At 37.1% G+C, this 17,633-nt stretch overlaps 2 protein-coding genes across 5 annotated transcripts in view; one reads left to right on the top strand and one right to left on the bottom strand.

Annotated features, from left to right (window-relative positions):
- Positions 1 to 697: 697 nt before the first annotated feature.
- LOC113079089 (28S ribosomal protein S33, mitochondrial-like) lies at positions 698 to 2,084 on the bottom strand. 4 transcript variants are annotated; one of them, XM_026251288.1, is made up of 4 exons: positions 1,999 to 2,070; positions 1,462 to 1,496; positions 1,083 to 1,303; positions 698 to 1,010 (listed from the first exon to the last, which is right to left on the bottom strand). In XM_026251288.1, the coding sequence occupies exons 3-4, from the start codon at positions 1,295 to 1,297 to the stop codon at positions 905 to 907; spliced, it is 321 nt and encodes a 106-aa protein (XP_026107073.1). In that variant the 5' UTR covers positions 1,298 to 1,303; positions 1,462 to 1,496; positions 1,999 to 2,070; the 3' UTR covers positions 698 to 904. The 4 variants fall into 4 exon arrangements, with proteins under 4 accessions (XP_026107073.1, XP_026107071.1, XP_026107069.1 ...); XM_026251286.1 differs by lacking the exon at positions 1,462 to 1,496 and having other exon boundaries at positions 1,999 to 2,084; XM_026251284.1 differs by lacking the exon at positions 1,999 to 2,070 and having other exon boundaries at positions 1,462 to 1,920.
- Positions 2,085 to 5,196: 3,112 nt separating this feature from the next.
- The window catches only part of LOC113079085 (transmembrane protein 178B-like), an 80,354-nt gene continuing 67,917 nt past the window's right edge, over positions 5,197 to 17,633 (top strand). The window contains exons 1-2 of the mRNA XM_026251282.1: positions 5,197 to 5,722; positions 6,694 to 7,335. Coding sequence (XP_026107067.1) covers positions 6,954 to 7,335 — 382 coding nt within the window. The 5' untranslated portion in view covers positions 5,197 to 5,722; positions 6,694 to 6,953. The remainder of the gene's footprint in view (positions 5,723 to 6,693; positions 7,336 to 17,633) is intronic.

Genomic DNA, 17,633 nt, shown 5'->3' with positions numbered 1-17,633 from the left:
CTGATGCTCTAAAAAAAAAAAAAAACCTCAGTCATGTAAAGCTCCCAATTAATAAGTTTAATTATTAATTAACAATCTGCAGAAAAGACAATTAAATATGAACTCGATCTGGTGTACACAAAATTTAATAACTGGTTACACTTACCATTAGAACAGTTTTAAGATGCCTTTTTATCATCTTTATAATATTAGGGGGAGGAAAAAATACTGAATATGGGCTTTAAAGAATTGCATGTCACCCACAATAAATATTATTGCTACACAAATGAATAATTTCTAGCATGATCCTTCATGACTGACATATTTCCATTATGGGTCCATTACAGTATGTGGTGTATTGATTTGTTGGCACAAATGTAACAATTTAATAATAATCATTTAATGTATGTAGCCCAAGCTTTGGCTTCTCTTTCTTTATAACTGCCCCTGAAAATGAGTTTTCATGATGGTAGACCCTAGATATAAAGGAGTGTTAACATGTGTCTGTAACAAAACACCCTTCAGGCTTGTGCACGTTTTATGGGCTCTTTCACTGTATTCTTGGGAAAACAAACCTAAATAGGTGTTGGTGAGGTATTCTGAGGATGTCACAACATCATACACTGGCAAAGCTCTGCAGAAAGGCATAATGGAGAACCATGTCAAATAAAAAAAAATACAAATAAATGAGGGTATTGCTAAATGAAGATGCAAAATGTACAAAAATTAACATTTATTTCCATCACAGACAATGGTGAATTTAGCATGTGTTTTTGTTTCCCCGTCATCTCCGTTAATAGAACGTGTCACTTAAATCATAAACATGTACTGTCGTCCATACAGATACAACTCATGTACAGAGTTTCTTCATCGGATTCTCTGTTCATAATGTCCATTCATGAATAGCTGAAATTCGCTGGTTTGTCTACTTCTTCTTTGCGGCTCTCTTCCCTTCTCCCTTCTTGGGTTTTCCTTTACCCCGAAGTTTCCTCAGTCGTCTCATTTCTTCCTTGAAATCCTGGTGCTCATCCCTAAAACAATGCCAAAAATGTGTGTCAGCTATAAAACTAGAATTAAAAACTAAATAAATGTCCATAGGTTACCTGAAAAGTCCCATGAATCTGAGCTTTTGGGTCATTGAATAGTAGATCTTGTGAGGGGGGTACCAGTCGTACACCTCTTTTCTCTGGGCCAGCGGGGGTTCTTTAAACAACTCTACCACTTTCATAGATTTGTAGTCTGTGTGACGGGCCACATCGCCAAATATCCGCGCGCTCAGACGGGCCATGCGCAGGGCATAGCTAGACAGACCAGCCATCTTCACCTAACAGTACACACACAAATGCATTAGTTTAATGTCTTGTGCATTAATTTCCATTAATGCTTCAATGGAAATACTATTATATAAATACATTTAAACTCTGTATCTTTTAAACACAGTTATGCATTTTATTAAAGAGTCTGCAGTTGCTGTAACGTTACCTGGCGGATAACAGATCCAAAAATCTCTTCTTACCCTTTCAAATATCCCGAAGGAAGCAGAAAATGTATGCTTTGTTATAAAGGCATGTAAACAGATATCAAATACCGAAAAAATATATCCAGTTACTAGTTTGAGTATTCATTCATAGTTGACAGTTCAACCTTCATCCGCTCAAACACACATTGGAGAAGAACGTGAACAACGCGCACGCGCGCAGCAGGTAACGCGCTTCCCCATCCGTCTCAGGTCCTTGAAATGTGAACAATATGGGGTTTAACAGGTTCAGAACTATGCGTTTTGCACGCTTCAGATTTCCCCAAGTTAAATATTAGAACGTCTAACAAGAAGAGCCATCTTTTATAATATGACTTATTTATGTTAAACATTTCTTTCTTTATTTGTAAACACTACTGCTTAAAGGACCTAGCGATAGAGGACAGTTCATTACAAAATAAAAACGATTTCGTGCAGTCGGTCAGTAATTCGTGCCTCGAGCTTTAAAGAGCTACATATTAAATTTTATAAAGTTCAAATACCCTTTTAGCCTGCTTTTTGGAGTCTCTTCACTGTGGAAAAGGTCTTGTACGTAACAGGAAGTCGTACGCCTGTGTAATCATTCCGTTTGCGAGTATCTGCCAACATAAGAGTTCCGTCTATGTAACTCCTATATTATTTTGCATAGCCTAATCATCACAGTTCTGTGTGTACGTTATTGTAATGATTTAATCATTTAAAAAAATATATTTATATTTATTTAAATGTTACGTCAATATAGCCTATACCGTTTCTTTATTAAATGTGCGAACAGCTAATTTACCTAAAAGTTTTGTTAAGTATTGACTGTGGGATTATTGGAAAATGAAAAAAAAAAACTTCTCTTCGCCATATTATTATTATTATAATACATACGCATATTCTTCGTATCACTCAATCCAGTTTATAAGGGCTGCATGACTGGATTCGCTCTCATAGCCACTAGATGGCGATATATGCATTAAAGAAAAAAAAAAGGTAGCCACACGTAGAGCATGATAAAATGAATTGATGGACAGCTCGGATTAGCATGACAATCACGTTTTCCCTTTCCTTCCAGAGAATGTATCTATTAACACAATTCTGGGGACAAAAAAGGAACAAGATAACACATCCTCAAATAGCACACGACAAATTGTCTTGTGTGTATCGGCTGCATTTTTAGATTACATTGTTCATTTTTCACTGTCAGCTGCAAATAAGTTCCAAACAAACTTTGCCACCCTTTAAAATGTAATTAAAGTTTAGCTGTCAAGCTGTCATTCATATTCTCCTAGTGACAATTACTGTCCAACAAAATTCAATAAAGAAAAGACATCTCCGAATATGAGTTTTTCCAATGCAACCAAGTTAATATTATGCTGTTTCAGACCCATTTTATAAATGTCACATTTGTCAGTAGCTTTAGCCTGAGACGTGACATAAAGATCCCCTTTAATAATTTTCATAAAGAGTAGACGGACAAATGCCTGACATCTTCACTCAGATGCTGACTTTTTAAATGAATAGTCATCCTGTAGTGCAAATCCTGTATTCTCTATTGTTTATTGCATTTTTCTTACTTAGTAAGAAAACACTAACCATGTGAACTGTGTGCCCGGCAAACAGGTAAAAACACTCTCTCTCTTTCTCTCTCTCTCTCTCTCTCTCTCTCTCTCACACACACACACACATAGGCATATATATATATATATATATATATATATATATAAATATATATATATATATATACAGTATTGTTCAAAATAATAGCAGTACAATGTGACTAACCAGAATAATCAAGGTTTTTCGTATATTTTTTTATTGCTACGTGGCAAACAAGTTACCAGTAGGTTCAGTAGATTCTCAGAAAACAAATGAGACCCAGCATTCATGATATGCACGCTCTTAAGGCTGTGCAATTGGGCAATTAGTTGAATTAGTTGAAAGGGGTGTGTTCAAAAAAATAGCAGTGTGGCATTCAATCACTGAGGTCATCAATTTTGTGAAGAAACAGGTGTGAATCAGGTGGCCCCTATTTAAGGATGAAGCCAACACTTGTTGAACATGCATTTGAAAGCTGAGGAAAATGGGTCGTTCAAGACATTGTTCAGAAGAACAGCGTACTTTGATTAAAAAGTTGATTAGAGAGGGGAAAACCTATAAAGAGGTGCAAAAAATGATAGGCTGTTCAGCTAAAATGATCTCCAATGCCTTAAAATGGAGAGCAAAACCAGAGAGACGTGGAAGAAAACGGAAGAGAACCATCAAAATGGATAGAAGAATAACCAGAATGGCAAAGGCTCAGCCAATGATCACCTCCAGGATGATCAAAGACAGTCTGGAGTTACCTGTAAGTACTGTGACAGTTAGAAGACGTCTGTGTGAAGCTAATCTATTTTCAAGAATCCCCCGCAAAGTCCCTCTGTTAAAAAAAAGGCATGTGCAGAAGAGGTTACAATTTGCCAAAGAACACATCAACTGGCCTAAAGAGAAATGGAGGAACATTTTGTGGACTGATGAGAGTAAAATTGTTCTTTTTGGGTCCAAGGGCCACAGGCAGTTTGTGAGACGACCCCCAAACTCTGAATTCAAGCCACAGTACACAGTGAAGACAGTGAAGCATGGAGGTGCAAGCATCATGATATGGGCATGTTTCTCCTACTATGGTGTTGGGCCTATTTATCGCATACCAGGGATCATGGATCAGTTTGCATATGTTAAAATACTTGAAGAGGTCATGTTGCCCTATGCTGAAGAGGACATGCCCTTGAAATGGTTGTTTCAACAAGACAATGACCCAAAACACACTAGTAAACGGGCAAAGTCTTGGTTCCAAACCAACAAAATTAATGTTATGGAGTGGCCAGCCCAATCTCCAGACCTTAATCCAATTGAGAACTTGTGGGGTGATATCAAAAATGCTGTTTCTGAAGCAAAACCAAGAAATGTGAATGAATTGTGGAATGTTGTTAAAGAATCATGGAGTGGAATAACAGCTGAGAGGTGCCACAAGTTGGTTGACTCCATGCCACACAGATGTCAAGCAGTTTTAAAAAACTGTGGTCATACAACTAAATATTAGTTTAGTGATTCACAGGATTGCTAAATCCCAGAAAAAAAAAATGTTTGTACAAAATAGTTTTGAGTTTGTACAGTCAAAGGTAGACACTGCTATTTTTTTGAACACACCCCTTTCAACTAATTGCCCAATTGCACAGCCTTAAAAGCGTGCATATCATGAATGCTGGGTCTTGTTTGTTTTCTGACAATCTACTGAACCTACTGGTAACTTGTTTGCCACGTAGCAATAAAAAATATACTAAAAACCTTGATTATTCTGGTTAGTCACATTGTACTGCTATTATTTTGAACAATACTGTATATATATATATATAGTAAAATTTAAGAAATGGCCTTCTAATTGTTGATGTTTCAAGACTGAACTGAATCTTTACTATTGTGGAGCCTCATATATCAATCTCATACACACCTACATACAAATATGTTAAGTACATGAGAGTCACTACTTTATATGTAGGCTGTGTGGGCAACCCAGTAAAACAGAAAACGTTACAATGGCCTCAGTCACACAGATGCCACGGCTCTCATTCATTATTCAGCAATATACCTGACTACTGTTGGTTCTAGACAGAGCATAGTGGTTTCAAATATCAAACCTTTATGAGTAAGAAGGGTTTTGGGGTCTGGTGTAGTATTGTTTTATAGCTCTGATGATGCAGAATGGCAAAATGAAAGACTTTGATTATTTATTCATGGAAGACACCGGTTTCCTTCAGGATGTGTAATGCATCTAAGAGATGATGCCAGCAAGGCAACTCCAGTTACAGATCGACACGGAACCAAGAACAGTAGTGCGACTCCTTTAAGAGGGCGCTTTAATAAACAATGAACATCTCACATTGACAGCATGACATCACCGCTGTTTTTCCCAGACAGAGGCAACATGCACGGAGGATGCTGGGACTATATTGTCCGAGGAGGAGGATGCACCATTCGCCAAATGTTCTGACATCGATGCACTCATTTAAACGCGAATCGGTTGAGATGCTGCGTCGTTGAACGGTTTGATATTTCTAGCACTGGCCATTTATAAATGTGTGTCGCTGTTAAATAGGAATATCTGGCAGTGCATATCCTGTATAGCGTATAGTGACTGCAAACGTAAAATGGGAAGGAGGTGCATTATTGGAGTGGAGTGAACCAGTTTAATCGGCTTTATTTGGGGTGAGTACAGAATTGAATTTACTTTATCAGTCTTAGAAACAGGGCCAGTGGGTTTTTCCAATAATGGATGCTATAAGAGCATGTACCTTATTATTTTAAACATTCCTTCACAGGAAATATTTACTATTTTTGATTATAGTATGATTTAAATAACGCTTAGTCAATGTGAGTCTTCTTAATAAATTTATTCAACAGACAGCAATTTTATAAATGTTCAAGTATCCTCTAAAGAGAATGTAAGAGACAATACCTGACTCCGACGGAGGATTTCTATATGTAAACATAAACCTGAAAGCAAAAATCTATAGTCTGCCTGCGGCTGGTGTGCTGAATGTGATGGGAAGGGTTGAGAACCATAAACCGGTTCTTATTCGAAACTGGTTTAATTTATTCAATGGCGGAAACGAGTCATTTTATCAATTTCGGTTCTTCTTCGGTAACGTTATTAAAATGTGGTCATTAATTATTCTTCTGCAGATGCGAGGATAAATGAAATACTCTGGCATACAGTTTCCTCTATAGCATTCACTATGTTTACCGAATCTATAGCGCGACCATTGTAGTCCGAGAATGACTCTTACGAACCGGTTCTTTTTAGTGAATTAAAAACATCCAACTCCCGAACAAACGACTCCTATGAGCTCAGCTGGTTCTTGTGAAATGGTGATGGTCTACTCAGATTCTTCAACGAATGACTCGGTTCTTTTTAAATGAATCAGAAGCACTTCTTAAATGAATTGTTATAGGTAGCCTATTTTTAAACGGGCCCAGAACGTTTAAAAATCCTAAAATCACTCATGAATCGTGTCCTGCCTTTACAACATAATAGAAATATCTTTAGCCTAAGTGACACAATGGGGTATTTTGTAAAACTGCTTCGACTGAAACCCCATTGTGTTGTATCAGCGTTATTAAACATGGTTAAAAAAATCTTCCCCTGCCTTTATTTATTTGTTTTTATTTTTTGAAAGGCTTGGTTCGCGTTAAACGAGGACTGGACAGAATCCTCTCGTCTGGTTTCATTCACTAGAATTGGATTGGAAGGGCTATGGATGGACGTTAAATAAGGCTTATATTTTCGGCTGGGCTTCTGCTCGAGCTCTCCAAAACAAATTCCACTGCACCGACTGACGTCCGTTCTCTCTGGCCGCGTGCCCGGCGGGATGCGGGTGCACGTCAAGGAGCTGTCCAAGCTGTTGTGGTGCTGACGCGGCTCTGAGCGAACGCGAGCATGGCTGCTGGGAAGTTGCTGCTCTACGCCGGTCTGTCTCTGTCCCTCTGCGCTCTCGGGATGCTGGCCGTAGCTATCTGCTCCGACCACTGGTACGAGACGGACGCCCGGAGGTACCGAGAGCGGTGCCGAAGTTTCTCCAGTCGCCGGAAGGACCCGGGCTTTATTTACATCCCCAACAACAGCCTCCCTCTGCGGGCGAGCCGCTCGCGCCTGGACCGCTGGGAGGAAAAGCTGCTGCTGGCGCGGAACAGAAGGCAGCTGTTCGCCATGAGCGCCGCCGATGAGTGCAGCAGGCAGTACAACTCCACCAACATGGGCCTGTGGAGCAGATGCCATCGGCTTGGATTTGATCAAGATATCGAGGACCTTATTCGAAAAGGTAGGACAGTGAGGTGTTGTGTCTACAAGTGTGCAATGCAGATTACGGTGTTTGGAAGGCAGAAGAGTAGCTATTGATATTCCTCAAACATCTGGTACAGGTTTGCCACATAAACCTGGTTTTCTAGGCAGCAGCAAACACTTCTTGCGATTTCTGTTAATTGTATAAAATAATAATTCCATTTTAAGTTTAATTTAATGTAAGTTAAAATAAATAAAATTAAATTCAAAGTTTAGAACCAAATTACATTAAAGAATTATGACAATGTTGTAGACAGCAGGCGCACCATTAGGTTGTTTGAATGCATTTGTGAGAGCATGATTGATTGATTGTTAATTAGTCCGACCTGTCTGTACATTGTCTACTAATAGTGAAACCGTGGGTTTTAATTAGCTTCAAAAACAAAAAGAAGTAGCCTACGTGTTACTGATAAATCACAGGACAGCGCTGACAGAAATTTTCTGCACTCCTGAATGTTTCTGTGTGTGGCAATATGATGTGCGAGCAACTGGCTGCATGTATGTCCGAATGCTACAGTCACTCTAGGTAGCACCTTAATTAAAGCAGCTATCAACCACATATACATGAAACATATTTGAGATAAAAATTTTACATCATGATGTACACTGAGTGAATCACATATATTTGAATATTCAGCATTCAAAATGCAACAGAATCGATGGTATCATTGTAACATTTGCATACTGATTTGTGTTCAGTCTTGTCATTCTAACATCTTTTTAACCAGCATTAAAGTCTAAACCTTACCAGTAGTCTTGTGCTTCCCTGCAAGCACTTACCTTACTACAAGTATTACCTTTAGGGACAGCACATCCAGTGCAATACTGCAGTGCAATATTTAGTAAACCACTTAAACTTCTTCATCCATAAACTCAAGACATGCACAAACCAACATCAGCTTTCACAACTGGAAGACATTACAGCCCCATTCATGTGCACCGACATAAAATGGACAATAATTAAAATGGCAAGTTCACCAATCATGTGTTAGCTGGAGAGACGAGTCGTTAAAGTTGCGAAGCCCTATAGCTAGTTTCACACTCTGGGCCTTATTATCTTCCACCAAACTAGGTTAATTTACTCCTCGCTGGTTAGAGGCATACGAGATGAATATATTTATAGCTTCACACACACAAGGATGTCTGTAAATAGATCCTGAGCCCCAAACTGTGCTAGCCCAAACACAGAAGGCTGTGTTTCAGTCAAGGTACACCAAAACAATTGGCCCAGTCTTGCTATGGCTCACACACTCTCCGGTTACACGCTAAACCTCTGTCTGCAAATGTGTGCTTGTTCTGGAAAATCAGCAGCACAAAACGCCCTCTAAAATAAAAACAAGCTTATTTGAATTGTGTCACCTCCTCTGGTACCTGTGCCTAATGTGTGTGCGATTACATAAGAGCGATTTTGTGGTTAAGAGGTGCCCCTGTAGTGCTGTGTGTTGCATGAATGTGTGCAGTACCAGCCGATTGTGTGTTGCACCATCAGCAAAAGCTCATTTAACTCTCTGGGGCACCTGCCAGCCACATGCTGTGTGCTGATTTGGGATAGGGGTTGCATAGATAGAATAATGCAGTGTTATTCGAGACCATCTCTGCCATTCACCTTGGGCGAGGGGTGATGATGCAAGTCTTAGTTTGCCTGTGTGTTTGAGATACAATGAAAAGTAAAGAACATTTTGTCAATAGCCAACTATTGTAAACCTGTATTGCTCAGATAAACAGCTGTTTCTCTGCACATGCCTTATTTGGTAAATATTAGTCAATAGCCATTTGTCTTAAATAAATGTGTGAATGCTACCGTTACATATCTTTTTTTATGATTATTCATATCATTATCTAGGTTGCAAGCACATCGTTTTATGAAATGTGCTGACTGTGCTTATAATGGCATCACCCATCTCTCAGTGGAAGCTTATTCTCTGTCTCTACCCAGGATCCTGTTTTGGGAAAGAAAGCAGGAGGAATAGAGTGATATATGAGAGAGCCAAAGAGTCGTGCACAGATAAGGGGTTAAATCTTAAGGGCTTAAAGATGGGAAAAGTCATTCTGAAACAAGCTCCATTTAATCTCACTACTGTATGTTTTGGAATTTAAATTAAAAATACTTTCTTCAACTACTACTTAATGAGCAAAGATAACTATAAGTAAGCCATTTGAATGATGACCAAAATGACCATTTAGACCATCATTTAACAATTTTATTTTTAAAAGCTGTTTCCAAATATAGGACAAGAAATTATAAAACAAAAATATAAATGAATATATTTAAAAATCATACAAAATATAAGTCAGTTTGTGAATCTTTCCATTACAATCCACTAAAATACATAGAACTAAATAATGTTTAAAAAAACGTTTTCACGTGTCTTGTTACGTTGAAATTAATACAGCAAATGATTGAATACTTGAACTAAAATATTTTTTTGAGTGAGATGTGTAAAACAGTGACTTAAAATTAGTTGTAACAAAATACATATTTTAAATATTTAGTTCAGTTTATTTCAGTTTAATTCATCTTAATTAAACTGAATAAATGTCTGTTGACTGAAATTAGATCAGATATAATAAAGTGAAAGTGACTAAAATGAATGGATATGACATGCAAAATTAAGGATATTTTCTTCAACAAATAAAATGAAACCCAAAAATTGCATTAAATAAACAAAAAATTGGAGAAAAAATTACTAGCAGACCTATTCTCACAGCTGCTCAATAGCAGTTACACGGATGTAGCAGGACCTCTGGAAGTGTGCGATTTGTGCTGATTGGTGCCAAAATAACTTCAACTTTAAGAGTTGATTAGCACCATGCTAGCATATTCCTTTTAGTGATATAATTCTTGAAAGTTCCACATTATAGCAACATATTGCAGCACAGAGGAAAAAAATATGTCTATAGTTTGCAGAAAGACAAATATCTGTGCAACAAAAAGGGTGACCAGAAATAGGAAATGATGTGAAAAATGTCGGTATCTGGAGTTTGTGGAAAATTGAGGAAGTCTATCTGAGCAAGCATGTAAGAGGAGGGTGAGATCATACAGAAACAGCCAACCCATCTCATTGTCCACCATCTGTCCCTGCCTCCCAGCGGGACACCCATCAGGGATGATGAAGACATTTTAGACCTAGAACACCATAAAAGTGACGAGAGATGCTCAACCTCTCACCATTAAAACAGACAAACCTAACGTTAAGAGGTTACCGTGGCCTTGGGGATGCAAGGAAGACAAAGAGCGAATACAGATGGACAGTGAGAGAACTCACAACATATATTCAGTTTACATCAAGGACAGATTTCAGTGTGACATTTGGATCTCAATTGTGCATATTCACGATATTATATGGACATTAAATCTCACCTTATTACAGAGGGCCCTCCAAATCTATTCTTGGTTAGCAGGCTAGAGCGAAGACTAGGATTGGATTGTACTTGAAATCTCAAAGGATCTGACTTACTTGTTTTCAGTGTTTAAATTAGACGCCATGGGAGGAAGACGCCACTCCATCATGGTTCAAAAAGTAAGTCACACTGGGACTCGGGCACTGGCACTAATCAAATACACAGGTGTTGAGGTGGGATGCTGGGAACATCTCTCGGGAACAAGGAATAGACTGTGCCCTAGAGATTTTATTGGGTTGAATTTCCTCTTACAACAATTTTATTTCCAAGGCATATTATATCACAAAAATTGGGTGTGACTTTCAATAAAGTGTAGAGAAACGGAAAAGCATTCAGTAATTTACAAGGCCAGGAGGCATTTAAGATCCTTGGGGGAACTATGCTGAAATAAATGAGGTATCCAATAACCTCCCTTTTCATTTTCTGTTACGCCTTTCATTTCCAACAAATATCCATATAGCGAAATATGACTTGACAGAGTGCCTGGACTCAGCCCACGACCAGCAGACTACGATTTGGCCTCAGAGTGTGTAAAGCACCCTCATTAGTGTGGGAAGAATATTTCTTTCTTAGTTCGAATAAGACGTCCAATTGGGCATTTAAGATATGACAGACTTGAAATTAGGACCCTGCTTGATAACAGCTTGAGTTATATCACTTTCACCTTCCTGTTGGAAATTATGCTAATATGATCACTGGCTACCATGTTGGAAGATAGCGACATTTTCATCACACCATGAAAGCTCTCCGACCGAGAAGGTCATGTGGTTCTTGAATGGATTTAACGTGCTTTTCCTAATGTTTTGTGAGGAGCTTGTGCTCTAATCTGAGACATGTTGGGGTTTATTACTGGGCTTTTTTATTTTGGAGTAAACATTGCAATTTTTTCTATTCAAAGCTATTTTAAAAAACATTTTAACATTCCAAAATGCAACATTCTGGGTAATGTACTGTGAAATCACACATCTAGATTGATATATGTTATGACGGCAACAAAATGATTAAATTCTTGAAATAACATCAGAAAAATGGAAACATTAAGGACCTGATGCAGATCAGGCATAAAAAAGTAATTCAAGTTTTCGAGGTAATATATAATGTTTTTAAAATATAAAGATAACTATAAGTAAACCATTTTAATTATGTTAATTTTGTTAAAAAAAGTAAATGAGGGTTTAAAAAAAAAACTTTGTTAATGATAAAGATGATGACAACAATTTAACAATTATTTATTAAAACAAACTGTTGCTGGAAATTTGCCCAAAATTAGCCTATATTAGTGTATTTGATTTTAGTAAAAAAAAAAAGTCTTATAAAAATAGAACAATTTGCACTTTTACAGCATTTTTACTCTTTTGGTAGCACAGATTAGGGAACAAAAATTCACTACTAAGAGTTCTCCTTCAATAAACTCTGAATTTGCTGCTTACTGATAGTAAGTAAGGTAGCTTTTAGATATGTTTAGGTATGGGGCAGGGTTAAGGGTTCTATGATATGGTAATGCAGAATAAGGCATTAATATGTGCTTTATAAATTCTAACAAACAGCCAACATGCTAGTAATAAGCATGTTAATAAGCAACTAGTTAATCGCGAATAGTGTCCTCTAAACTAAAGTGTTACTGCTAAATTAAGAATGAAGTAAAAAATGTACTTTTTATCTTTCTGAATGCACATTAAGGTCTTATTGTATATATTATAGGTTCATTGGTGCTCAGTATTCTATATGAAATAATGTCTGTCTTGTATCAAAACGCAACTTTTCTCTTCAGATAATCTCACCAAACCCATCTATTTTTTTTTCTTCCTGGCACCATTCTAATATTTAACTCAATTGTTGATGAAAAAAATTGTTCAGTTGACCTGAAAATGTCACATTGAAAACAAAAAGAGTTGCGAACGTCGTTTTAGCCTGACTTAAAAACAATTCTTGATAAATCTGTAATTTCAGAACCGTGTCTGGAAATCGCTCTGAAAATAAGCCCCCGGAATACTTCTTCCTAATTAAAACGTATAATTATTTTCCTGTCACAATGCTGTAGGGCCATTATAATTTGTTCCTGAATGCTAGAAAGCACAATCCCTGCTTATAATATTCAGCTGACAACCATCTGTGTTTCCAGGGGACTGATAAATGTCGGTGTTTCACGTGGCACCGTGCCGCAGGATTGAAATCGGAGAATGTTGCACGACCCGGAGTCATTGTGAGCCTCGTTGTTTGTCTTTCTGTTTTCCCTGATGAAACCTGGCACAGGTCTCCTCTCACAATCAGCCTTGTGAGGTGAACAAAGCGGAGGTGTGGGGGTTGCCATGCAGGGAGGTGGAGGAGGATGGTTGGAGGCAGCTGAAACGCTGAAGAAATACCAGTAGTAATGCTGCACCTGAAAGACAGGGAATAGCTGTGAGAGAACTGCAGTGGAACTGTGGGTAAAACGTCCAGTCAGATGAATGCGGCTGCTTTGTGCAATTACAGGCAGAAGTGGAGGGATAAAGAGTAGACGGCGAGGGCTGTTAGTCAAGAGGAAATGACACTGTCTTCCCTCGCCCCTCCCCCTTCGCTCGATTCGTATCCCTCCTTCTCGCAGCCCAATTTATATTCTGGCTTGCAGATTAGTCTCCAGAAAATGGAGTGCTGATGATTTCACCACCAAAGGATTGCACACTGCACTGATGTGAAGGATAGAATGAGGTAAAAGAACGACCGGAAAGATTGTTTTACTCCCTGCTCATTATTTGGAGTTTCCTTTTACAGAAGTCATCAAGAACAGTTCAGTTTTTCCAAACATGTTTCCCACTGCTATTTCCCCCGAAACCGTAGCATCTATGTGGTGTTAAGTTGCTGATTTTGGATTTGCTGTCTGAGGGAAATTTTTTTTGTTTTTTGAGCAGATCAATCAGGGAATCTTTGTAAGCTGAGCCATAAGACAAGTAATGCATTTGAAATGCTGAGACAGACATTGATCCGTTCAGTTGCTCATTAGTTTGTCATTGAATTTGGGAGAGTGTGATAAACACCGGATGATCTTCACTCAATATGTGTGGGTCAATGCCAATGCCAGAGCAAAAAGCCTTCGTGCATTTTAAGGGCTGAAACAGTCTAGGCTAATCTCATGCATTTGGATATATGATATGGAAAATAAAATGCAAATACAATTTTGCCTATTCGGCTGTTTTCAATGTAGCTACCATTGGCAATGCAAAATAGTTAACTTGAATATGATTAACAAAGCTGTGTAACCTTCACCTCAACTAACCAGTAGTAGAGTTGTCAAGATACCTAAGATTCAGCTGTTAATACCAATGTTTGTGAAATTTTATGCTTCTACCAGTTTTCAAGAAAAAGTGCCGGATGAAGACCTGTCTGGTCAAAACATTGCTTTATGCAATATACATATATATACACACACACACATACATACATACATACATACATATATATATATATATATATATATATATATTTTTTTTTTTTTATTTATTTATTTATTTTTTTTCAATTTTAAAGCCACAGCTAAAACAAATAAGCTATTCAACACTCATCTATTAAAAATATTTATTTTAAAATATATTTAATATATTATTTTTAATAATATATTTATATTTTATAATTTATCTCTCTTGTGAACACACGTACGACAGTTAGCAGAAGCTAGAGATTAAGGTTTATAAAGTTGTAAATATGAATATTTGTCATACACAAACGCATTACTTTGCTTTTGAAGGCCTTTATTAACCCCCCGGAGCCTTGTGGACTTCTTTTATAATGGATGGATGGAATTGTATGGACTTCAAATTTTGGGCTACCATCCACTCCCATTATAAAGCATGGATTAGCTTGGATATTATTTAATATAACTCTGATTGTATTCGTCTGAAAGAAGAATTCCATATACACCTAGGATGGCTTGAGGGTGAGTAAATCAGGGGGTAATTATCATTTTTGGGTGAACTATCCCTTTAATATGCAGAGACAACAATAATTATCATGAGATAATCTCCATGCACACGCAATTTATCATCATTATCATTTTCTTAAGTATTTTGCTATTTACCAGTAAAAATGTCCTAAAAAAAACAATAAAACAAGACATATTTATAGGAGTATTTTTTTTGAAAATAATAGCATAATAAGACTTGTTTGATTCTCGCTTTCAGAGGATCTTGATTGTATTTTCTACATCCTGCTGGCAAAGTATTTTCAGCACAAACTTCAAATAGTGTTACATGTATGCTAATAACAAGAAAAAAATACTTTTCAACGGGGCAAGAAAAATAAACTGAGCTTAATATCTCTTGCAGTTTTAATTCAGTAATCCAATTCAGTTAATTTAATTCAGTAAATGTTTTTAAGTATGTGCATATAAAAATACAGATATAAGTGTTTTTTTTTTTGCACCACTCAGTCTGAACTTCCTGTTATTGGCTATGATGAATCTCAATAGGGTCAACTGAGTGAAAACTGATCTCTGATGTATAAGCTCTCCCTCTCCTGGTGGACGCCCTTCCTCTTTCTTTCTCATTCCCTCTTCCTCACATCCTCTCGTTTGATCAATGGTTCATCAGAAGGGCTGGACTTCAGTGGGGTTCATCTCATGGTGCAATGACACCAATCAGCAATCCATTCAGGCCCTGAGAAAGACAAGACTGTTGTTAAAAGCTCTATAGGAGAGAGTGGGCCGATTCTTATGAGAACCACGTCCACCGCAGCTGCCAGCCTGAATGAGAGCTTTCAGGAAGCCGACAAAGCAAGAATTATGGCACGCAGAGAAACCACACAGCTGCTTCTGCCTCTTGGGTCGAGCGAGTAAAGGGCGCGTGAGGTGTCGCTGCTCGCCCCGTGGACCGCATGAGCCGTGTTAAGGTGTTTTACACTGTGAGTGACGGATGGAGGCAGTTGTTTGTTTTTCTTTCTTCTCTGAGGCCGACAGATAAGGCACAGGCAGAAGGTTGAGTGACGTCATCTGTCAAGATGGAATAATTCTCTGGCTTCTGTTGTCGTGGCAATGTGAAAAAGACACCTGACAAATGCTATTCTGCTCTATTTGTTCTCCTCTTCCTTCTTTCTAATAGCTTTGGTATTTGCAGTGTGAGCCTGGAGAGATGGTTGTGTGAGTGTGTGTGTGTTTGTGTTTCAGTTTCTCATGAAAGAAAATATCTACCTGAATGTATGACTTTCTTTGCTGCACTATAGGGCATTACATCAGAAATGGGAAGTCATACCGCCAACTACTGTCCAACATATCTTACAAGATGATACACACTGCCTACTATGTTTTTACCGTGTGGGTGAATCTAATGAAACCTGTCAAGAACATGTCTGGGTCATATAAAAAGAAAATGAAGCCTATTTTAGGACCATTATGAGATTTTTGCATGACGATAGAGTACATTTTTCCCCACAAAACTCCTATTGTAAAAAATCCCATTCTCATTATATAGAAAAACACAGAAAAAAAGAGAAATACAATTTAACATTTTTATATATAAAATATATAGTTCAGAATAATTAACATTTGAATTATTTCAGAATTAAATATTAGAGTTTGATATTAGAATGATTTAGAAAAGGATCATATGGCATTGAGGACTGGAATAATGGCTGCTGAAAAACATGCATTGCATTTTAAAACATATTAAAATATATCTATATTAGAATAGAAAACCATTATTTTAAATTATAATCTTTCACAATATTTCTTCTTTATTTTTTTATTTTTTCTTTGGTGAGCATAAGAGACTTCTATCAAAAACAAACTTGTGTGAACTAGAGCGAGTGTGTATAAAGTTTATAAAGTATAAACATTTATTCATACATCACAGTATTTGTTCTATTGCATTTAATGCTTATTTAAAAATAAATAGCTGTAATCCAATCAATTGATAAATCTATTTTAATATATCAAATACAATTTAATATTAGAGTAGACAATCACTATTGAGAAAGTATTAAGAATTGTAACAAACATGAAATAAAAACAAGAGATGTATATAGCTAAAGCACAACACACTGCTTAAATAATCAATTGATAGTTGATTACAATTAATAACAATTATGACCTATCTCTTCTGTCCTATGATATAAAACTGAACAATCTACAGTATCTGTTCATATACACCCTCCATCAATGAAGGCTTCTTTACAGTTATTGGGTTACCATATGCTCAAAAGGTGTTCAAATGAAGCGAGGTGGGAAATTGCCCCAGAAAAATTAATATGCTGTGTTGACAAAATAGAGCTCAAACATTTTCCACCCATGTCACTGTTGAAACATTCCTTTATACTTCATTTACCTTCACTTTGGCTTTGTAAGCACATTTTCACGCTCTTTCAGCCACTGCGGCATCTGGTGCTGTATTAAGGCACTTGATAAATGCATCTATACAACTTTTGAGTTTTCTAATTATCGGCTCTCACTTTGAAGTCACCAAGAAATCAGAACTCTTGCTATTGACTTTCTTAATACGTGTTCCTGGACTTACAGCGCACAATTCATCAGTTGACGTTATTCCAAAAAAAAGAAAAAAAAGTTTGTCTTTGTAATCATCAATCAATATCTAATAGCTTTCTATTTTGGCTGAACTCTTTTATGCCAAATGGGCAATTCGTGGGCAATTGGTAATGCAGCGTTTCTAAAATCTTGTGTTTAGTTAGCACAGTAAATTCATACCTGTTAAAGTTAACATCATGAAGTGTAGGTTATCAAATATGCATTATTTTGATAGTCTTAAAGGTGAACTTTACCTTTAAAGAAATACTGGAAATTATAATTTTGTCATCATTTACTCACCCTCATTGTCATTCCAAACCTGTATGACTTTCTTCTGTGGAACACAAAATAAGATATTTTGAATAATGTTGGAAATTAAACAGTTTCGG

This window comes from Carassius auratus, unplaced genomic scaffold (genome assembly GCF_003368295.1).
Source record: "Carassius auratus strain Wakin unplaced genomic scaffold, ASM336829v1 scaf_tig00027159, whole genome shotgun sequence".
Lineage (NCBI taxonomy): Eukaryota > Metazoa > Chordata > Actinopteri > Cypriniformes > Cyprinidae > Carassius > Carassius auratus.
Note: the sequence above shows the minus strand (reverse complement) of the source record. Positions and strands in the feature narration are given on the sequence as shown.

Excerpts from the sequence above, each read along its gene's own strand:
- LOC113079089 (XM_026251286.1), bottom strand. The coding sequence starts at position 1,297 with ATGGCTGGTCTGTCTAGCTATGCCCTGCGCATGGCCCGTCTGAGCGCG. Across the intron at positions 1,011-1,082 it reads AGATTCATGGGACTTTTCAG|GGATGAGCACCAGGATTTCA; the intron begins GTAACCTATGGA and ends GCATTGTTTTAG.